Raw genomic sequence first — 22,484 nt, 5'->3', positions numbered from 1 at the left:
GTCCAAGGACAGATCTAACAAATCTAGGGCAAGAAATCTAAAAAAAATTTACCTGATTTGAGTTCACACAATTTCATAGCCCTAAATCCTTTTTCTTTATCTGTGGTTGCGTGTGTAGAACACCATTAAATAAAAACAGCGGAAGCAGAAGAACTTGCACGAAAGTAGCCACCGACAGCTGTCACAAAACTCCCGCAAAAGCCCCCAAAAAAGAGCCCTTATTTGAAACGACCCTCCTCGTATTTGTGAAGCTCCACAGCGAAGCCAGCAGACACCACAACCCCCCGCGCTCGCGCGGCCGAGCTCACTTCTTCCTGCTGGCTCCCGAGCTCCCGCTTTGCTACTCTCAAGCCGCCCTTGGCGCTCGCGGAGCTCTCCGGCTGCAGTTCGTTACACGCCTCAAACAGCTGCAGGTCGTACAGAGCCCGAAGACGCAGATCAAGGCAGGAGCGCGCTCGAAGCGCGCCAGCGGCTCCGCGCAGCGCGGAGGCCACGGGGACGCTCGTGCCGGGGGCCCCTGCCGCGCTGTGCCATGCCGTGCTGCACCGTGCCGTGCTGCACCGCGCCGCGCTGCACCGCGCCGCGCCGTGCTGCACCGCGCCGCGCTGCACCGTGCTGCGCCGTGCTGCACTGCGCCGTGCCGTGCTGCACCGCGCCGTGCCGCACCACGCCATGCTGCACCGCTCCGCGCAGCCTCGTCCGGGACGACGCGGCGGCGGCGGCGGCTCTTACCTGGACGCCGCAGCCAGCGCCCGGTGCCGGCTCCCCGGCGGGTTTCCCAAAGCGCCGGCGTCACGTGGCAGAGCAGGTGCCGGCCGGCAGCAGGCTGCAGCTGCAGGCGCCGCCTCGGGCCAAGCGCGGGCGAAGGCGCCTGCCCTCGGCTCCGCCGGCCGGGGGGAGACGCGGCAGCTTCCCCGCCGGCCCCAAGGTCGCGGAGGACGGAGGACGCCGAGCGCCGGCGCCCGGCGAGGGGCAGCCCGGCTCCGGGGCCAGGTCCCCGGGGCGTCCGGGCAGCACCTAGTCCGGGCGCCGCTGCTCCCGCCTGCCCGCTCCCCGCGCCGGCGGATCCGCGCTCCCGGGCCGCGGCGGCTCCAGAGCCGGGAGCGACGGCCGGCAGCGCTGCCTCTCGGCGGGGCGGGCCGGGGACGGGCCCCTCTCCCCCCGCAGACGGGGGAGCGCTTCCCACTCCGCGCCCAAGGCTTCTGCAGTCCTCAGCTTCCCGGTCCACGCTTGGAACAAGCCGGTTAATCTGCTTCTCCAGCGACCGAAAGGGAAAAGCGGCCGGCTGCGGAGCGGCGAAGCGCGGCGCGGAGAGAGGCCGGGCGGAGCACAGGGGCCGGCTTCTTTTTAGGATGATAAACGAGAGGAAACCGAGTCTGGCAAACGCCTGCCGCCGAGCGCGCGGCGGCTCGCTCCCGCGCAGCCGGCGGGTCCCGTTTCTCCCTTGGAAGCGGTCCCTGGCCAGGACACCCCGCCGGGCGCTGCAGATCCCGCGGGTGCTCACAGCGGGCGCCGGCGCCGCGGCCCCCCGCCTCCCCGCTCCCAAATCCGCCTGGCACCGAAGCCAGGCGCCCGGCACCGCGGCGGAGCCTTGACCTTCAGCGCAGCGTGCTCTGAGACCGTGAAAAATCGGGCAGCCGCGCGCACGGCCCCCGGCGCGGCTCCCGCTCCCCGGCCAGGCTCGGGGCTGGCGCCGATTCCGGAGGCAGCGGACGTCGAAGGCAGCGCCGGCACGGCACGGCACGGCTCCCCAGAGGGGACACTCCCGATCTGCCCCCGGAGCATCGCGCCGAGACCCCCCGCGGCGCCCCACGGCCGGGACCCGGCAGAGCCCCCCTTCTCTTTGGCAGCATGAGGTTTTGGGGCAGAAACCGGTTTTTAGGCGCTTTCAAATGTAGCTGCCGGCTGACGCCGGAGGCCTCCGACCGACGCCAGCGCTCCTGCAGGCTATTGTAATACAACCTAAATTAAATATTTCATAGTGCTAAGCAAGTGACATTTGAAATCCAGTCGCGGCAGTGGTATCAAATAAAGATATTCATGATGGGATCTGCTTAAATCCGTGTAATGTTCTGAGTCGGTCCATCAAAACGAGCCCCTTGCCTTTTTGGGATGAAACGGCCACTCTTCTAGATGAAACGCGCGGGGGAGCGCAGGGCCCCCGCTACCCAGAGTAAACAAGCAGCACATTGCCGACCCACGGGTCGGCCCTTAAAATACAGCTTTTAAAACTACTTTCATTAAGAAGTTAAGAATAGCAAGAGACTTTGCATTATTTCTACCTTCTGTGTTCTGAACCCTTCGTAACCCCGTCTCACGCGTTTTGTAACCATGGGGGCTGCCCCGAAACACCCGCGTTTTAGCAGAGCTGCTCCCTGGACGCCGGGGTGCCGGAGCCAGGGCTCAGCCCGGGCGCGGAGTCCGCGCCGCCAGAGCCGAAATAATTTCTCCCCGGGGCCGGGACGTGCCAGGGCTCCACGGAGCAGGGTGCAGGCACACGAGAGCAGAGCTGCCGCAGGGAAGCCGGCTCCCAAAGCAGCCAAACACAATCAAACTCCTTCGTTAACTTCCCTAAAAAAATTAAAAAGTCCCTGGGTCCAGCATCGAGGTGCCGGCTGGAGCCGGACTGTGCATCAGTCGCAGCACGTGGTCCAGGCAGCAGGATCGAGCTTAACGGTGAAGAACGTGAATATTCAAGGACAAATCCTGGGAAAATTCGCCTCAGTGACCTGAGCACTCCCCGGGGGCTTTCTCAGCTGACCGCCCCCCCCCCCCCCCCGGGCACTTGCTGCTGGTTTCTGCGAAGGAAGGACCGCGTGCGAAACGCTGATTTCCTCTCCAAGGGAGCCGAGGGGCCGCCTGCGCCGAGGCGCCTGGCACGCGCTGGCCCAGATCGGCGACGTCTCCCAAGAGCCTGACGGTCCCGGGCTTCCCGGCTGCCAGGCAGAGCTTGGGAACGAGACTCGAGCTGAAAGCCAGCTGACAGAGACCCCGAATTCACCGTTTTTCAGAATTTAGAGTGGGAGGAAGGAAAATGGGACGCCCCATGATTTTTTAATGCCTGCACTTGGCAGTTCCGTATTTAACGTGACAGCAGCCCTTTAAGAAAAATACGTTTGAAAAAAGGGAAGAAAATAAACCGGCAAAGCAGCGTGCTTCCCCGGTGCCCCCAGCGCCGCGCTGCAGCGCGGCGGCCGCCTCCTCGTCCCCGCGCTCGGCCCCGCCGCGCGCCGGGACGCCCCGCTGGCCGGCCAGCCCCTCGCCGGCACCGCAGGCAGGAATTTCTCCCGGCGACGGTACAGAGGAAGGGTGGAAGGAATAACTGGCCGTGCGCGAGACGGAGGGGAGGCGTGCCGTGCCGTGCCGTGCCGTGCCGTGCCGCGCCGCTGGAGCCCCCGCCGCCCAGCCCCGGCCCGGCGCGTCCTCGCTCGGGGAAGCGCAGCCAAGGGGAAGGAACGAGAGCAGCTAACTCGGAGCCTGGCGTCGCGCTCTTCCCCGGGTGCCTCTGCCACGGCTCCTGTTTACTTGGGCAGCGCCGTTAACGTTATTTAACGAGCTGCAGTAGGTCAGCCTTCCTGCTAAAACGGAGCCTCTAAACGGCTTCGTGAAAGGTCACTTGTCTCCCTGCCACGGAAAACACGCGAACGGCGGCTGCGAGGAGCCAGCAGCAAGCCGGCGTGACCGGGCGCTGCGCACCCGGCTGCAGGGTTTCCGCCGCGCTCGGGACGCCCAAAGCAGCGCCGCCAGCCTGGGGCGAGCTCGGCCCCTGCCCGGCTCCCGGCTGCTCGGCATCGCCGAAGAGCTGCCGCCGCTGCCGCCTCCTGCTCCTCCCGCACCGCTCGCCTCCCTGCAGCCCCGCGGCAGCCGCTGGCGACCGCGCCGCCGCCGCGGCTGCCCAGCCCGGCTGCACGGCGTGCACTGCACGTGGGGCACGCTGCACGGGGCACGACTGCTGCGAGGCCCACGGGGAGGCTGAGCAGCCTCCTCCTCCCGCCCCGGTGGCACCGAGCAGCCCCCCGGCTCCGCGGAGCTGCTCCGAGCGCCCGCGCTGCACAGCACGTTGCACCCCGCGGCGCCGGCGGCGCGCCGCGGGCAGGGGGCTTCGCCGGGGCGCGAGCCGTGGAAGAGCCCCGGCCCCCCCACCCAGCAGGCTGCTTGGCCACCCGGGTGCCGCCGCAGCACGTTCGGGCCCCGCAGCTGAAGAGGCAGCGCGACGCACCCGGGGTTTCCGCGTAAAGCCCAGCGGCTTCGGCGGGGCGGCGCGGGCAGAGCGCAGCGCCGCGGCTTCGCTAAGGGCTGCGCGCGCAGCGCGGCCGAGCAGAGCGCTGCCTCCTCGGGCACGTGCGCTAACGCGGCTGGTGCCCCCGCGGCAGCAAACTCAACACCCCTTTGGGAAAGCTGGTGGTTGAGGCAGCGGCTGAATGAATGATTAGTGACTCAGCTGATAATTTTGCTCATCTTATGGCTTTTTTTAGCACCACATGGGCAGACCTCGCATTGCAAACCCTCGCAAGGCACCGTCGCTATTCCCGGTCTCTCCTTCAGCCTTAATCCACCTGGCTTTGCGGCGCCAGCCCTCTCCCGCCGCAGCCAGCCGCCCACCCGGCCCCGGTCCGGGTCGGAGCCACGGGCACGCGGGCACCCGGCACGGGAGCCGAGCGCCGCCCCGGCCCCGGCCCCAGCCTCGCACCGTCCCTTCCGCTCTCTCGTCAGCCTCCTCCAGCCGCTGCCCCGTTCCCGCTGACCGTGGGACGCCGCCGTCCCCCCGCTTCGGAGAGCTGCTGGCCCTGTGCGAGCCGAAGTCAGCTCCCCTCTCGCCCAAGTCGCTCCAAGACAGATGAGCTGAAAATCCTGCCTGCCTGAGCAAAATATTTATTCAGCCTGGGAGCAGATTTACTTTTGAAGCTTCTACAGCCGAGGGCACCGATTTAATCCCTTCACAGAAAATGCTGTTTTATTTGTTTGGGTTTCGCAGCAGCCTCCCCTTTCCAGGGCCGCGGCCGGCGGGGAGCGACCCGGCACCGGGGCTGCCGCCCGCTCAGGAATTGCCTCTCCGGACCCGCCGGGTCCGAGACGAGCAGGGACCGTTCTGCAGCGCGCTGGCCTTTCTCCCTGGGGAGCGAGCGGGGCCGCATCCTTGGGAGGGGGAACGACCCCACGGCCGGAGAGAGCCCCCAGCGCGGCCCGGGGCTCGTGCTCCCGGGAGCTTCCCCGCGAGCTGCGGCGGGGAGCCCCGGCCGGGCGCTGCGGGGACGTGCCCTCTCCGCCGCTGCCATGCCCAGGGCACCCGCCCGCTGCCGGGAGAGCAGCAACCAGCTCTCTGGTGGGTTTTTGCTCTATATTTGCATTTAAAAGGACGCCCCTAACTTGACGGAGAAGAGCTCCTGCGAAGGCTCCGCACGGCACGCACCACGAGTGGCTTTCTAACTTGACACGCTCATTAAATCACTTATTATGCTGGTTTGCTAATTGCCTCCCTGGGACAGAGGTTTGACATTGAGCTGCGAGAGTTCGGGAGCGCGGGATAGCTGCCGGCTGCCTGCGCGTGCCCGGCGGGCAAGGAGCCCGAGTGGAGGGCGGCCGAGCTGCGCAGCGCCCCGGCAGCACCCGGCCTCCCCCGGCACAGATTAATCCGAGCCTCCTTTAATCCTCTAAAGCCCTTTCGTAACGACGTTCCTAATGCTCCTCGGAAAATTTGGGCCTGGGATATTTATAGGTTTTGCCTGCGCACGGGATGTGGGTGCCTGGCGCAGGCTCCAGCCACCCCGCAACACACAGCGGGAAGCAACACTTGCAGGGCCTGGCATGGCACGGCACGGCACAGTACAGCACGGCATGGCGTGGCACGGCACGGCGCAGCATGCCACGGCTTCCTCCTGCGCAGCGCCCGCCCGAGCACACCTCCGCCCAGGGGAGCTGCCGGCTGCAAAACAAGCCTCTCCTGTTTGGGATGTTTTTTTGAAAGCATTTCAGGGTCCCTCAAAAGAAACTTCAACCCTATAAGGCACAGTAAATCTTCTGTGCTGAAACGCTCCCAGCAGTTCAAAGGAATGCAAAGTAGCAGCGGCCCCGACCAGGATAAACAGCATGTGCACGCGCGTCTGCCTGCGGCACGCGCTCTCCGGGAGCTGGGACCGGGCGCGAGCGAGGGCAGGCGACCAACATCAGCGAAAGCCAGTGGCGCCTCCAAAACGCAGGTAAAAAGGGTCTGGCTCCCCCGAGAGCCTCACCCAGCCAGCTCCACCCGGGATACAGGCGTTGCTTTTCCAAGCGGGTAGCTAACCGCCGGGAAGGCTGCTGCGGGCAGGGGTGCGCGGCGCCGCGCTCGGCAGCGCTTTCCGAGATCGCCCGGCCCAAGGTCACAGCCCCGGGAGCGCCGCGGCCCCGATCAGCAGCTTTTCCGACGGGCTCAGCAGGAGGGACGAGGACCGCGCAGGTCCCCGAGACCCGACCCCCCGCGGGGCCGAGCCGGGCGCCCGGAGCTGCTGCGCCCTTCCGAGGACGCCGGCAGGAGGGACGTGGGAAGCCCAGGCTTTAGGAGGAGGCCGCCCCGCTCTCTTTTTCTTTAAAATACGTATTTGTGACTTGCTGACTAAAGGAGGAGAGAGCAGAGGATGTTCTCGGTGATGCACGAGGGAGCGGCACGAAGCCGCCCATCGCTGCTCCTGCGAACGCGGCTCGCGTTCTTGCCCAGGATCTGCACCGTGACTTATTGCCGGTGCTCGCAAAGAATTACTGAAGCAAAACCATGCCGGGACCGAGCGCCAGGGCTCTCCGCGACTTCAGGTGCCAGCAATTACTCACGTCCTCGAAAAGCCAAAGCAGGTTGTCTGGTCAGGGCCGCCGAGAGCGGTTTGCATGCAGAGCTACGTGCCAGCGGAGCCGCGGCCGCCGGCGGCACGACCCCCCGCGGCCGGGCCTCGGCTCCGCCGTCCCGCCGGCGCCTCCCGGCCAGCGGCCTCGGCTGCGCCCCGCTCCCGCCCCGCCGAGCAGGAGCCGAGCAGGAGCCAAGCGGGGCCCCGGCGCCGGTTTCCCTGGGCGCCGGAGCAGCCCCGGGCCCCGCGAGGCGGGAAGCGACCAGCCCGCAGGGGCCCCGGCTCCGGGCGCCCGCCGGGACCCGCCGGGACCAAGCCTCGCCGCGCTGCCCCTGCGGTTTCCAAGTGATCTTTCTTATCAGCTAATTAAAAAATTTCTGTAACTAGGCCAGGGAAATCAAGACGCACTTGGGCACGTTCCCATTTCAAGGGAGGGTAAATCCGTTCCAGCCGCGTTGACGGTGCACGACGTCCTTGTGGCTGAGCTGCGCTCCCCTTCCCGTCGCATCCGTCCCGATCCCGCAGGTGCCAGGAGGCAGGACGGAGCGCGCCGGAGCCGGAGCCCCGCTCCCGGGGCCGCGGGAATAACCCCAGCACCAGCACCACCCGCTGCTGCAGGCAGCTGCGTTTGTCTTTTATTATTTTAATTTCCCTTTTCTTTCTTTTTTTAAAGCACAAACGCCTCTGACAGCAGTTGGGACCCTCCCTGCCTCGAGGCGCCAGGCGGGCAGCAGCCACCCCCGCCTCAGCCACCGGCTCCTTAAATACGTTGGCTTCCTTTTACGACTCGCAAGTAAATTGTTGTGGTTATAATAAAAAACGAGCACTTGTTACCATGCAGCCACAGACTGAATTTCCTTGAGAGCAGAGAGATAATTCTTGACAGGGGCTTCTTGACATATAAATTATGACGCTATTTTGGAGGCAATCTAAGAACATCAGGCTAAGAAACAGCCTTTGTACATCACAATATTATTCCTAAATTGACAAATAGACCCTCATGGGCTTCATTATCCTGCTCTGAGTGCACATTTCTGCATTTTTATTTTCACTAGGAATGATTAAGGGCCTGTAGAACAGTCGGTCCTGGGTTCAGAAACTTCAAATACCAGCACGGCATGAGCTGAGAAGTAAGAAAAATAGCTTGATAGGATCCTGCGCTGGGAGCAGGGCTCAGGACCGCTGTGATTTTTAAGGCTATTCTGCCTTTTGCTTCCAGTCTAGGAAATCCAGCAAGGTAGAGCAACTCTGCTAACATTTTCCACGCGCTGTTGAGAGCATCTGTACAAAAGTCTCTGTTCATAAACACGTACATCTCCGCAAGGATGACGGATAAAAGTTAAAGAAAGGGGAAAACATCCAGGAGAGTGAGGCTTTCCCCAGCAGCTGCTCACGTGCCGAGCGGCAGCGACCAGCGCTTGGTTCAGCACCCCGGCAGCCGACGCAGCGGCGGTGCCGTGCCGCCGGGCTAGCATCGCTCCTCGCCTTCTGCACTGTTTATTCCCTTTATCAACACGCTATCAATATCAGCATGTACATTACCAATAATAGCAACATGTATTATCATCAATACAGTTTTCTCTCTGGATTATTAAACCAATCTCCAGCTATATCAGTACCAGAGGCCGGCTATTTCATCCCAGCAAAATATCCAACAACTTTGCTAGCCCACTGCAGAGGCCACGTTGAGCAGAACGTGATGCACGAGCTCAGCCGGTCTCGTCCACCAGGCACAACCCAGCACGTCACGGATCCGCGCAGCAAAACCATCCTGGCAATTTGTACCAAAGCTTTGCGCATTTACGTACATGCAGAGATCCACATTCAGGATTATAACAGTCTTTTTTTTTTTTAAAATGCGTGTGGCAGATTACAAAACAAGAAACAAACAAAAAAAATCCCACAGCACACATTATCACTAGCCCATTTCTAAACTCCACATATGGCAGGAGAGTTTATCGTCCGTGGAGCTACCCTGGGAGCTGCGCAGGGAGCAGAGCGGTTCCTCAGCTCCCCGCAGAGCTGGTGCAGACAAGTGACAAACATCATTCAGACAAGCCGACACTTGGCTGGATGGCTCCACTGGAAAACACCTGCAGCCACTTAGGGGGAAAAAAAGTACATAATCATGCATTTGACTTGCATTGGATGGAGAAACTCATGACCAGGCTGAAAACCCAGGACAGAGCCTCATTTATTCGAGGATCGGTGCATACGGCAGCACTTCCCATTGCTGCTATTTTCGGACACCGTGCCTCACATGCGGACGCAGCAGCTTATACAAACATCCAAACCCCATATTCGGACGCTCTGGTTAATCGCTGGGACGAGCTGATTTTTGTACAGCACTGGGCAGTGCAAAGGCAGCTCTTGTCTTGCATAGTAATTTTACAGATCTGCTGAGAACTACTCCCATAGGTGACCTTACAGTGCAAGGAGTCCTGTCCCCGCACAACACGAGGTTAAGCCCTTGCAGGAGCAGGCAGTTTGAGCAAAGCAGTTAACAGAGGTCGTGCTAACCCCTTTCACACACCAGAGAAGTTAACGTAGGAGCCCCCCGACCCCCTGGCTTGGGAAAGCTGCACCCCAGCCCTCCCCTTCACGCAGAATTATTTCCAGCACTGAAGATAAATTTTTAAGTTTTGCTCTGAAAACAAAACCCAGCTGCCCATCTCCGAGTGAGCGAGCCGTCTGGATTCTGTGCGAGAAGCCAGTTTTCCGAGGGTGACTGCGATGTGCCCGGCGGTGGCCGCTCCGTGGGCGCGCTCCTGCCCCTTCCCGCTGCGGGCTTGCAGCGCCGCAGAGGAGCCCCCGCCGCCCCCGCTCGCATGCTTCACGCCGCGGCCCAGGTGCTGCTCCGCTGCTTCGCGCTAGCAGAAAAGCACATTGGTAACAGCTGAGAGGAGAGCGGCCGTCTTCCCGATGGGAACAGCATTTCTGCATCCAGGTTTCCTCCTGATTGCTGAGTTAAGCTGCAGGCACGTCTGCACGGTTAGAAGTGCACTCTTCCCCAGGCTGCAGCCGTCCAGAAACGGCACTCGCTGCCCAAATCGCTAACAGAAAGCACCTCTGTAAGGCTTCAGTGAAAGTCCTTTTCTTTAAAAGCAGAGTTCCCCTCGTGGAGACACCACAGAAAGCCCCAGCTCCGTTTCCAACACAAACCTCTCCGTGGCTCAGCCCAGTCCAGCGCTGGGAGCTGTCGCCTGCAGCCCATCGCGGGATGCGCAGGTCATGCACCGCGCGCCCCGACTGCGCGCGAACGCCTCGGCAGCCGCAGCCCGGGCGATGCCAGGGACACTGCTGTGCACCCCGACACTTCGGGGACACTGCCGAGCGCCCCGACCCCTGGGGACACTGCCACGCGCCCCGACACTTCGGGGACACCGCCGAGCACCCCCGACTCGCCGGGGACACCGCCGAGTGCCCCGACCCCCGGGGACACTGCCACGCACCCCGACACTTCGGGGACACCGCCGAGCACCCCCGACCCCTGGGCGGTCGCAGCCCCGGCACGGGCGATGCCGCCGCGGCGCCGCCGCCGCCACGCGAAGTTCCCCCCGCGAGTTTCCCCCGGGAGGCCCCGGCCCGCTCGCCGCGCTGCCCGGCGCGGTGCTCGGCGCTGCCCGGCCCCGCCGGAGCCGGGGGCCGCGGCGGGTCCCGGCGGGGCTTCGCGGCCCGCGCGGGCGGCCCCTGCCCGGCGCCTCCGCGCACCCCCTTCCCTCGCCCCGCCGACAACTTTGCCGCGGCCGCAAGCGCGGCGGAGCGGTGGCCCCCCGGCCCCGGCCCCGGCCCCGCCGTACCTGCCCAGCTCGGCTCCGCCGCCGTTTGCAGCATCCTCCCGCCGGCTGCTCGCTCCTGGCTGGGCGAGCGCGCTCCCCGAGGAGGAGGAGGAGGAAGAGGAGGAGGAGGAGGAGGAGGAGGAGGAGGCGGGGGGGGGATGAAGGCAGAGCGCCGCCGCCGCCGCCGCCCCCCGCGGTGCCGTGCGGAGGCGGGACGGGGGGGAGCTCTGGGGCCGGGGGCAGAGAGACGCTGCTGGGGCTGCTCTCGGTCCTGCCCTCGGCGGCCCCCCCACCCCGGGCCGCCGGGACCGGGCTCTGCGCTCGCCCAGGCGCTGGGCTCCGCGACCGGCCGAAGCGGCTCGACGGGCGCGAGCCGTGGGCCTCGCTGCGGCCCGAGGGCCCTTGCTGCCGAGCCCGTTCGTTACCGCCGGCACGAGCGGCGGCTCACATCCCCACGTCGCCTCCCACCCGGGAGCCGGGGCCGGACCTCTCCAAAGGAGCTGGAGGGACCCGATGTCTCCAAGAGGATGAAACGGAGCCGGGACGAGAGGGATGGAGCCTACAGGGTGCCCCCGAGCACTCTTAAGTGGTTCTGGATGGACAGCAAGGCACCCCCGAGGCGAAGGTTTCTTTGCTGCCATTCAGCTGGCTTGTGCTAACATCAACATTTCCTTAAGTGCAAAAGCACGTGTTTTTCTCTGTTGTTGTTGTCGTTAATATTTGAGCAGCTCCCGGAACCGCTAAGCGGGGCCACATGGCGTTCCTGTCGGCACGCAGCCGCAGAGCAGACCCGCACCCGGCCCCAAGCAACGTGCTGCCTGGGCACCTTACGTGATTGCTGCTCGTGCGCCTGCAGGACGCTTCATGGCAGATCTCAAGGCGCTTCGCAGCCTCCTAGCTAAGCTTTGCTGACCGGCTGGGGGGAGTTGCTGCATCCTCGCCAGCGCTCCAGCCAGGAGCACCGTCCGCCACAACGGGCATACCAGTGGCGCTCGCCTGCTCACCGCTTGGCTTCCACCAGAGCCGGCATCGGGGCCGATGCCAAGGTCTGATCGGCCCCACGAGGATGCTGCAGAGGCAGCAGAGCCCGCCAGCACCACGAGCGGCCGGAGGGCACCAGGCCACGGGGACGGGCATGGGGAAGCACCAGTGCCAGGGACACGGAAACCTGGAGCAGGGAGGTTCAGCATCTCTCTAGCAGCTATTTTGAGGCCTCTTGTGGAAGTCAGTGGATCTTGGGATACACCTAGGTGGCCCAGCGACAGGAGACCAAGAGCCCCTTCCACTGCTGGAGCCAGCTTGGGCCCCAAGGAACGGCGGTGCCTCTGGATGGCTCTGATTATAGAGGACTGTGTTCTTTATGAATCCTCTCTCAAAACCTTGGAGCATTTATTTGCTGTGAAATCCGATTTCTGCTATGCAGGGTATTTTTTTCCCCTCCCTATAAATAATTGCAGGCGCTCTAATGGCTCTCAAGCCTTGCATTACCTTCGCTGTCAGGAACCAGACAAGATTACGGTGTAGCCGTCCTCCCCCAGGAGCAGAGGCAGCAGCACCTCCTCGGAGCTCTTCCACGTTACGTTAACCCTTACGGCCGCCTCCGCCCCGCCGCAGCCCGCGCAGCCGGTCCCACACCCGCCTGCAGGCACGGAAAGCGAGGCTCATGCTGACGAGGCCCCTCGCCCAGCCCGGGCGCCCGCGCCGGGAGCACAACCTGGGGGAGCCCCGGTGAGCAGCTCCCCTCCGCTGCGATTGCCAGCTTCCCTGGCTCAAAAGCAGCCGCTCCAACCACTCTCAGGCTAATGCAATAATCTCCTCGCCATCTTTTCCATCCCCTCAAGTTTTCACGGCATATTTAGGATATCTCTAAATCTCTGCAAGCAGAGATTTGTGAATCAGACGGAGCTCTTCTCTGTCCCTGTTAAGAAGGCGAGCAGGCAAGGCGTCACTGTGCAGCCGGAGCAAGTGTTTGTGCTCTGTTGCGCACCAAGGTTTTTTGCTGCTTGGCAATGAGTTGGGCTGAATGCACCAGCATGGCACAGCCTGCGCCGGAGCAGCCTCTGCTACGGGAACCAGCAATTGCTGCGCCGGAGAACACCCTCTCCCTAGGACACTGTGAAGAAAACTGCAAAGAAAACTGCAGCCTAGTGCTAAATTTGCATAAAACCCAGTTGGAATTGTTTGCCTTAATTCACTGGCGTGCAGGAAAAGAGCACTACAAGGACCAGAATAGACTGACATAGCTGCTAACGGGATGACAGAGTAACAGACAGCGGAGCCGGCGCGGAAGTAGGCCATCCCGAAGAGGCACGCTGCCGAGCGAGGCGCCAGACCTGCAGGATCGTGCCAGAGCCAGCGAGGGAAACCGGGATCCTCCGGCTGCGGGCGCCGGCAGCCCCTGCCCACGGGGAACGCGGGCTCCCCCCGGCACGACCGTCCGTCACTCCACGCGCTTCCCCGCTCCTGCAAAGCTCCCAGCGACGCAAGGCAGCCCGTGCTCAGCGCGCGCAGCGAGGTCCTTCCACGAAAACCCGCCCTGTGGCCAGGAGCATCGGAGCAGCTCGGACCCTGCCGCCACGGGCCGTTTCCAGCTGCCCTGCGCTCCCCGTGCCAAAACCCAAGGCGGAGCTGTCGGGAGACGCCAGAGCACGGGGCGCTTCGGGGCATCGGCAGTCGTGAGCACGGAAAGGCGGCCACAAACCAGGCTGCTGTCGCGGCTTCGGGAGTCGTGGTTTGCCAGCTGCACCCTGGTAGCTTGCTTGCAGCAAGTGCGCCCTTTAGCCTTTGCCAAACTGCGAAGTAAAACGCATTAACTTAAATACCAGTTATTGCAATGCAGGCCGGGTGCCTGGAGGGCCCATTAGGGCAGCTCAACTAACAAGTGTTAAATCACTAGGTGACAGTCGCTCGTCACCTGCCCGTCCTCCCGGGTGTCCCTGCAAGAGCCTGGCTGCTCATTCGAGCATGTGCCTGGAGCCAAGCAATTCCAGGAATCCACTTGATTGTGGGCACAGAGGCTTTGGATGTCTGCGCTCAGTTTCCCTCGAAAATCTGGTTTTCTACGAGTAAAAGCCTCTTCACTCTTCTCCTACGATCTCCCACCTTTCTGTAAGGATTTGAGTTTAATTAAATACATCTCAGAAGTGATGGATCTGGAAAAGTTACTTGGAAGTTTCCAGTCCTAAAACCTGATGAAAAAGCTAGGTGGTCGAGAGCCAGACCATCACAGAACGTAACTGCTTTCAGGGCTGCGACCCTGCAGATCTCTGCCACCAGAGCTTTCTGGCCCTCTGCATTGCAAGGACACAGCCTTGCCCAGCCCTACCCCTCGCCTTGCCTCCTTCCCACCCGCACCCACGGCCCCCAGCCGGCGCAAAGCACACCCACCACCGTGCAAATAAACTTATTTTCTCATAAGGCAACACGGCACAAAGGGAAAGGGCAGGCAATCAATACAACCCGCATCTCGGCAAGGCGCGCTGATCCTCCGGGACACCTCTTTCCTTGCGTTTAATTCTGCTTGTCCCTGAGACAGTATTTGCACCGAGCCAACAGAGACTCGTCGCCTTTAACCTCTTGGTTTGCTGCAGTTATTTCTAAAATTAGAGACAAATCTCTAAACAAAAAGCAAGGTCGTATCTCCAGCGGTACTGCACAGGCGTGTTGGGGGACAGATCAGCAGCGCAAACCGCGTGGCACTGTCAAACCCTTCGCCTTGCTGCATGCGCAGGGTCTCCACTCCGCCTCGTGCTCGTTTCTTTACGGTAACATTTTACAGTCAAAAGAAAAAGGAATTAATCTACAAAGGGAAAAACCTTCTGCAAGCTGCGATGGTGACTGGCTGGAGCAGCAATGCAGGAGGCTTTGCCGGGCAGCTGCACCACGCAAAACCGCCAGCGCCGGCCTAACAGCTCACTCCAAAATATTCCTTTGATTCCCGTTTCTCTCCGCAGGCTCAGCCCAACACAACATTTACTTTTGGGAGCAGGCACTCAACAGAGCTAAACTTCATCTTTCCTCATGCACACAGCGTTCGGCAACTCCACCTTCAGCAAATAAAAACAAGTTTTACAGTTAAATCAACAGCCAGCACCGCGGCGGCCGCGAGGGAAGGGGCTGCAGAAACGCCGCGCTCCCGCGCCGAGCACGCTGCCAGCGGCAGCAGCCAGAACGTTCCTGCCTCCGGTCTTTATTTAAAAAGAAAAAGCCAAAAAAGCTAATTGCTCCAAAGCCCTTTCTCCGCAAGGCTGCACCGCGGGGCCGGGGCTGCATGGCACGGGGCGGCTGCGGCACCGGGCGCGAACCCAGCGGCCGCTTTCCAGGGAGCCTCCGGGCACCGGCTGAGCGGTGCCAAGCTGCTCCCGCAGCTGCCTCCGCCCTTCAGCAGCTGCTAAGCCCATAATTGCTCCCTGAGTCATAAATATCTTTTTTTTTTTTTTTTTTTTTTTTTTTTGGTGAAAGCAGCACTGTCAGAGAATTAAAAAATCTTTGCAACAACCCATAAAGGTTCCATAAATGTTTCAAAGCCAGATCAATGTGGGTTAGCGTCTTTGCAGCCGGGAGAGAGGGGGCGGCGCGGGGGCCGGCAGGCCGAGCCCCTTCGCGACCGCGGGCGTCGAGGGCCACGGGCAGCGGTGCCGGCGGCCGCCCCGGCGCGCGGGCCGTTTCCGTAAGGGCGGCCGTGAGAGCGGGGCGAGCTTCTCCCGCCCGCGCAGCCCTTTCCACCCGAGCGCTTTGCAGCCAGCCGCCGCGATGCCGGCGCTCCTCGCCTCTCCGCTCCTGCTCCCAACCTGCGCCCGCGGCGCAGCCCCGGCCAGGGACAGCGGCACACGCCGCCGACCGAGCCCGAGCGCCGGACGGACTCGCCGCCCGAACGCTCGAGGTTTTTTTCTTGCTATCGAGAGCAAAAGAGCATGAGAAACCTCGAAGCAATCTCAGATTGTGTCAAAAGCTTAGGCGTGAATTAGAAATCTCTTGTGCCAACAAAAGCTCAAGACAGAAAGCATATGCTAGCAAAATGTTTTGCAAACCAAATGGCAGCTAGAAAACGCACGATGTAGCACTGAAAAAAGTGAATTTTGAGCCCATCCTAGGGCGCCGTGGAGCTGCGTTTGTGCGTTTTGAACGTCCACGCGCAGCAGCCGAGGCCCGTCCGGGGCGGGAAGCAGCGCGCGCCCGGGGCCCGGGGGCCCCGCTCCTGCGGCCGGGGGTCCTGCGGCACGACTGCGCCCGCGCGCCGGCCCGGCCCCGCCGCCCGCGGGGCATCCGCACCGGAGGCACCGGCACTGCGCCGCGGCTCGCGTTCTTTCCTGCCTGTTGCAACTTTTAATTAAAATCTACAAAAGGCGAGATAACTAGTCCCTCCGCATAATTGCGGGGAATAAATTTTATTGTATAGAGAAGCAGTTTTAATTTTTAATAGACTTTCATTTTTGAGGAAGAGCAACACTTTGAAGGGAGCTGTAAGCCCTGGTAACACTATCAAAGGCAGGGAGAGGAACAAAGATGGTTCATGGCGCGTTCCCTATAAAACTGTTATTTTAGGGGAGTTTTGCGCTTCCTCCTAACGAGAGGTGAATTGCAGCAGCTCCATTTGCTGCAGGAGGAAAATTAAAATGGGACTGATAAGAGGCCCAGCCTCGAGCGCCTCGCTGCCTCCAATTACAAATGAAAGCTCACAGGCATGCCAGAGATGGGACTTGATGTCTACATTAATTATAAATAAATTATCTACACTTAATGCTTAAACGAAACCCCAGATAAAGCTTTATATTTAGCAGAGCGCTGCATCGGCACATAAATATTTATGGCCGCGGCCCGGGCGAGGCGGCGCGCGGGGCCCCGTGGGAACGCCGGCGGGGAGGGCGGCGGGGCCGGGTCCCGCCACCGGGAAGGTTCACGGCTCGCGCAGCCTCGCGGGTGCCGGCCCGGCCCGGCCCGGCCCCACGCCGAGGACGGCGCTCGCTCCCGGCCGCGAACCCGCCGGGCCGCCCGCCGCCCCGCTGCGGGACGCGCGGGGACGCAGCCCCGGGCTTTTCCTCCTTCCCTCCGGCTGGAAAAGCCCCCAGGCAGAGGGGGGGTTCCCCGCTCCCCCCCCTCCGACAGTTGGTCCCCGAGCTAGCGAGGGAAAACGTGAATCCCGGGATTTTCTCGGCGCGGCCGGTCGCTCCTGCAGCGAGGGACGCGCGGGGCCCGGGAGGCGGGGGAGCCGCGGCTCCGTCCGGCGCGCGGGGCGCAGCCGCGCGCCGCGCTGGCAGCTGCACGTTAAGCGTGACGGATTTCTGACGGATCCAATTATAAAGCCAGGTCTCAGCAGAATCGCGGCCCTGATATTTGGTGCGTGAAATTCGGCTCTGGGTTTTTTCGAGGTTTTTAACTTGTGTTACTCGTCCTCTCCGGGCCGCGCAGGCGTCGTGCACGGCGCCTCCCGACCCAGCGTAAGCTGCGTCCCTCCCTCCCCGCCCCGACGCAGAGGGGCCCGAAAGCCGAAGAAGGGCGACGCTCGCAGCTTTCCTGCGTTCGACGGACCGAGGCGGCGGCTGCTCCTCGGCGCCGGTCCCAGGCGGGACCTCGGCCTCGGAGCTCGGCAGGGTAAACCCCTTCGTGCAGCGGGGGTCTGCCGAGCCCCTCGCTGCAGGGCGCCCGCGCAGCGCTTCTAGCCCGGCTCCCCGGGAGCCCTCGGCCAGCTCTGCGCAAACGGGCCCAGGACGCGGGGCGCGGAGCTTCCCGCGCACTCCCTTCGCCGCGGCGCCAAGGAGAGGCAGGAGCCCGAGGAGCCGGGCGAGGCGGCGAGCGGCCCCCCGCCCCGCCGCGGCCCCTCGCCAGCCCGGTCTGCCCCCCTTTGCAGACAGCCGGCCCTTAGCCGCCCTGGAAATACTCCTCAGATTTAAGCAACCAGGTAACTCAAGGAGATTCAGGCCGAAAAGGAGGCAGGGAGCCGGGGCAGGCTGACTCCCCAGCTCCGCTTTGGTCCAAAGCGGCAGCGAGCCCCCGCGCCGCGCTCTGGGCTGCCTGCACGGCCCCTGCCATGAGCCAGAGCGGGGCAAATTCTTTTTGTTAAACACATACCTGGGATTAGAGATTTTAGTTTATTTTTTGAAGTAGCAGCTGAGAGGTCAGTGCTGTGCCCTGGTGCTGATAGTGGATCCTGTGATCGCAGACGGGGAGGGAACTTGTGATAAAAGCTGGCAAGTTTGCAGTGCCGCAGCAGTCAGATCAGAGTTGCATCATTGTCCCCTGGCTCAGAGATCTGGGAGCTGCTGGGAAGACAGATTTTCTTTTGCACCTGCAAAGCTGTTTCATCCTCTGCTGTCCACAGCTGAGCACCGTCAGGCAGCAACAGCAGGGAGGAAATTGCTAGCAGTTGCTTGGTTGCTTCCCTTGCAGAGCTGGAAGCCTCCCCCGCTCCGGCTTCGGCTCCGCGCCCTCCTCGGGAGGCGTTTGACAAGCGGCTGCAGCCCCCGCTCGCCAGGTCTCAATCTCTGAGGAGCAATCAGGAATGGGAAAATGGAAGCAGAGATATTAAATAGGGACAACCAATTTCCTAGGCCAATCTTACAAAACTGGCAATCTAAATTTGCCCCGAGAGCCGGCAGACGAGCCCGTGGGCTGGAAGGCAGCTTCTCCGGGAAGGCTGCCGCGTTGCAAAGGGAATTGCTGCCTCCAAACAACACGCGCAGCTCGCGTCTGAGAAACGGACGGGCCTGACCCAGGGGCGGCCGCACGTCTGCCACCGCAGCCCGGGCGCACGCCGCGGCGGAGAGGCCGGCGAAACCCGGCGGGGGACGCGGAGCCCTGCTCGCGGCGGCCCCGGTACGGGCGGGCTGGCGGCACCGTGCCCGCGCGCCCCGGTGTCGCCCCTCCGCTCGCCCAGCAGCATTTTTAGCCTGATCAGACTAAAACCGCCACAATGATACAGCCCGTCTCCCCACTCGGGGCGGGAGGGGAGCGGTTTGATGCTAATCCCCCCGTTTAATCCATCGGCAACCTGACGTGCTAGCAGCCGAGCTTCCCTCCCGGCGGGAATCATCAAGCGCGCAGCGGTTGGTAGTGGCAGCGGGACGGAGGAGGCCGAGGATGCTCCCGTTTGATTTGCACGCTGCCGGCAGCATGCCGGGCACCCGGCTCTCCGTGGGAGCCGCTCTCAGTGAGGAGGAGAGGGGAAGATAAGCACGGAGCCAAGAAAGAGCTTCTGTTTCTTGGCCCGAGCTGCTCTGGCTGGAATTTCCCTTGCTGCAGCAAGGGAAGCTCCAGCGATCCCTGGAGCGGGTCACCCCGGAGCTGAGGTGCTCCCAGGCACCGCGCAGGTACCAGGCAGCCGTCTGATTCTGCGACGGGCCTGGGGAGCAAAATTCAGGCCCCCTTTTGCCCCATGGTGCCACCACACTCAGCCTGCTGCTGCCCGAGGCCATGTCTGCCAGGGCCGGAGCCGCACGGGGCCGGACCGGCGAGTCCTGCTGCCGAGCCCGGACGGGAACACCGGCCCGTGCTCCCCAGCGATCCTGCGGATCGGCGGGCTGCTCCCAGCAGGACGCTCCAGCCCGCCGGACACTCGCGGCGCGGGCACCGACGTCCACCTTCCCCAGCGGGCGAGAGCCGCATTTCTGAGCGCAGAGGCGGCTTGCCGAGACCCCGGGAAGGGCCTGCCAACCTCGGCACGCCGCCTGCGCCCGGGGCCGGCCCCCCGGCCAGCACCCCGGCCCCTTCCCCTGCGCTTCTGCCACGACATCACCCGGGAAAGGCGCCCGAAGCACTTCCAGGGACCTGCTCCGGCGGCTCGCCAGCTCCCCGTTGGAGACCCCCACCTCATTCTGAGTTTCAGTTTGTCTGACTTTTTCAAGCCTTCAGTTCTTACTATTCCTCTCTTAGCTAAGTTAAAGAGGCCTATAATACCTGCCAGTTTTCTCCCTGGGAAGGTACTTGCATGCTGTAATCAAGTCACATCTCAGGCACCTTTTCGATAAGCTAAACAGATTGAGTGCTAAGTCCCTGTTAAAACCTCGGCCTCGGGAAAGGGCCAATTTGAGGCGTTTCCAAGCAGAATGGATCAGGGTTTGCTTAGCTGGTGCATTTGAAAGGTGAACTGTTCATTTCTGATGCACTGGTGAAAAATGAAATGAGCTGTATAAAAACAAATAGCTGCAGTGCCCTGGCTCAGGGGGTCTGCGGGCACGTGCTGCGGTGGGAGCAGGGCTCCGGCGCTCCGGGGACATAAACCTGGCCTTGCCCCAAGCCTCTGCCCTGTGTCCGTCTGCAGGAAGCTCTTTCGCAGCTGGAAAACACCTTCCTGGCTCCTCTGCCAGCAGAAGCTGCTGCAGCAGCAGTTTGCTGCCGCTCTAATGGTCCTGTCTCTGCTGCTAGGCAGGGAGTTACAAGAGCCAGGAACGGAAGTGCTTCGGGGAGCTGAGATGAGCAGAGATGCTCCGAACACAGACTTAAATCCCGAGGTTACGGAGTAGGGAGGTGCCAGGACACCGGCACTGCTCCCACAGCCCTCGCTAATGCACGTTTATCGACAGGGCAATTCGAGGGACCAAGAGGGGCTCGCCCTCCGCTTTAATCACAGGACAAGCCGCCCGCTGCTGCCTGGGGCTCAGGCAACAGCGGGTCCGTCCAAGCTGGCGCGAGGTCACACCAGCTGCACGCGGGCACCACCAGGTTAACTTGCAGCCTGGATTCTCCGAGCATAAATCAGGGCAATTTGAGCCTAGTAAAATGATCTGGGGTCCCAGCAGGAGGGATTTTGCCTGGGGAGAGGTAGGAGAGGCCATCCCAGCCCACAGAGAGCTACAAATAACTCAAATGGCCTCATTACCTCTTTTCTGAGGAACAGGAGCTGGGTTTCATGTTTCCCCCGGGGCTAACGCTGCCCGAAACCGGGCTATGCCTCCTTACGGCAGAAGCTGCTGCCTTCAAAGTCGTGCAAGAGCGGCACGCTTGGCCCGAGCCCTGTGCTCGCTGGAGACCATCAGCTGCCAGCAGCTGCTCACGGCGAGGAGCCCCTGCTCCATCGCGCGCCTGCAAAGCCGAGCCCGGGGCGGCAGCGGGGCCGGCCCCATCCTGCTCACCGCTGCGTGCCCCCTTCTCCCACCGGCCCGCGCCGGACTCCCCTCCTCGGCAGGGCGCCCCGACGCAGCCAGCCCAGCTCCTGCCCCTCACAGCCTGCTCATGCGCGCTCTCGGACGCTCGTTGCTGCCTGTCCCCCCCCCCAAACAGACGCTGCAGGGGCCTGCCGCAGAGCCCCCCACCAGAGCCCCACCACCTGCTCGTCGCCAAAAAAGCAGGATGGCACCTGCGAGGCGGGTGCAGAGGGCTTTGCTTTCGGTGAGACTCGCGGTTTGGTAATGCAGATGCACAGTTCCTGGTGACCCTCAGCCGCCTGGGCGCTGTGCCAGCAGCGGGGCCGGAGGAGAGGAGCTGCCCTGTCCCCAGCGCCCGGGCTCTGCCCCGGCTCAGCCGCAGGCAGGGCTCAGCGGGCGGCGGGGCAGGGACTGGCCACGGGCTGCAGGGAGCAGCGGGGGAGCGCAGGCAGGCACAAACCCCGGCCGGGGTGACCTGGTACGACCTTCCCAGGCCGCGCCACTCGAGGGGGACCAAATCTCAAGCAGAGACAACAAACTCTCGGGCACCCAGACGCCCCTGCCTGGGCCAGCAGCCACTGCAACCCGATGTAAAAGCTGTCCTCCTCCCTCCTCCGCAGCACGACGGAGGCTGCAGGCGGCAGCGCGCTGGCCCAGGGCGGCGCTCGGTACCCGCCCGCCCCGGTTCGGCCGCGGCGGCGCTGCCTGCGGCCCGGCGGGGCGGGCGCGGGCCCGGCCCCCCGCGCCCCGCGGCAGCCGCTCCGGGCGAGGGGCCCGTGCACGGTGCGCGGCTGCGCCAGGCGGCCCCGCAGCGGCCCCGCTCCCGAGCGAGGCGACCCCGGCCCCAGAGCCGCCGCACGACGGCCGCGGCGGAGCCCCTGCACCGCGCTGAGCACCCCGCGGCGACCAGGCTACGGGCCGGCACCGGGCCGAGCCCCGGCCCGCAGAGCGGCTCCGGCAGCCCGCCCCGACGGCCCGGCACCGCCGCGGCCCAGCCGACGCCGGGCAGCGGCTTCCCTCTAGCGACCCGCCGCGGGAGCGCAGTGCCGGGGAAGGGCCGCCTGCGCCCGGCCGCCCCGTCAGCACCGTCCGACGCAGCCTCCGGAGCCGGCGGGAGCCCCCCGAGGGCACCGGAGCCCCCCGCGGCGCCTGCCGCGCTCGAGCCCCCCTCGCTCCCCGCAGCCTCGCCGGGCTCTGCCCTCTCCCTTCCCCGGCCCGGCAAACCCCACCGGGCCACGGGCAGGGCGCCCACCGCGCACCTCGCTGGACTCCAGCCTCGGCAGCCCCTTCCTTCCCCGCCGGCGCGGCTGTGGCTACCTGCCGCTCCCCTGCAGGCTGAGCCGCCCCGGACGGGGGGCAGATGCGTGTTCCGGCTCGCAGGAAGGATTCGCTGCTCAGAGGCGGGTTGTTCTGGCCGGTAGCGGCAGGCAGCGGCAGGGGCTGGGGCGGCCCCAGGCCGGCGACTCGCTCCGCGGGCTGCGGGAGCCCCGTCCAGGCCGAGGGCTGCTGCCAGCGAGGCCCCGGCCCAGCCGACACGGCGTGCGATGCAACGGGACCGTTCGGCTCAGGGGGCTCCGCGCTGCCTGCCCGCTCTCATCCACGAGAAACCCTCCAAGGGAAGGCTGAAGCTGCCTGGTATTTCCCAGCCGCGGAGCGGCGGCCGAGGCGGCAGCATCCCGCACGCTTCCCATCGAGCTCTGCCGAGGGCAGGAGGCATCAGCGCGTGGGCTGCCTGGAGGGAGGGCTGCCCTGCATCAAACCTGCGTGCGAGCAGCGAGCTCTTGCAATGAATGAAACCGCCAACACTCCAC

The 22,484-nt window shown here is 63.6% G+C and overlaps 1 protein-coding gene across 1 annotated transcript in view; it reads right to left on the bottom strand.

Moving 5' to 3' along the window:
- ZNF385C (zinc finger protein 385C) overlaps positions 1–11,624 on the bottom strand; it is a 49,370-nt gene extending 37,746 nt beyond the window's left edge. The window contains exons 1-2 of the mRNA XM_062595338.1: positions 11,599–11,624; positions 10,616–10,710 (exon numbers count right to left, since the gene is read on the bottom strand). Of these exons, the coding sequence (XP_062451322.1) occupies positions 10,616–10,710; positions 11,599–11,624 (121 nt within the window). The remainder of the gene's footprint in view (positions 1–10,615; positions 10,711–11,598) is intronic.
- Between the last annotated feature and the right edge of the window lie 10,860 nt (positions 11,625–22,484).

This window comes from Rhea pennata, chromosome 26 (assembly GCF_028389875.1).
Source record: "Rhea pennata isolate bPtePen1 chromosome 26, bPtePen1.pri, whole genome shotgun sequence".
Classification (NCBI taxonomy): domain Eukaryota; kingdom Metazoa; phylum Chordata; class Aves; order Rheiformes; family Rheidae; genus Rhea; species Rhea pennata.
The sequence above is the reverse complement of the archived record's forward strand: the minus strand, read 5'-3'. Positions and strand labels throughout refer to the sequence as shown.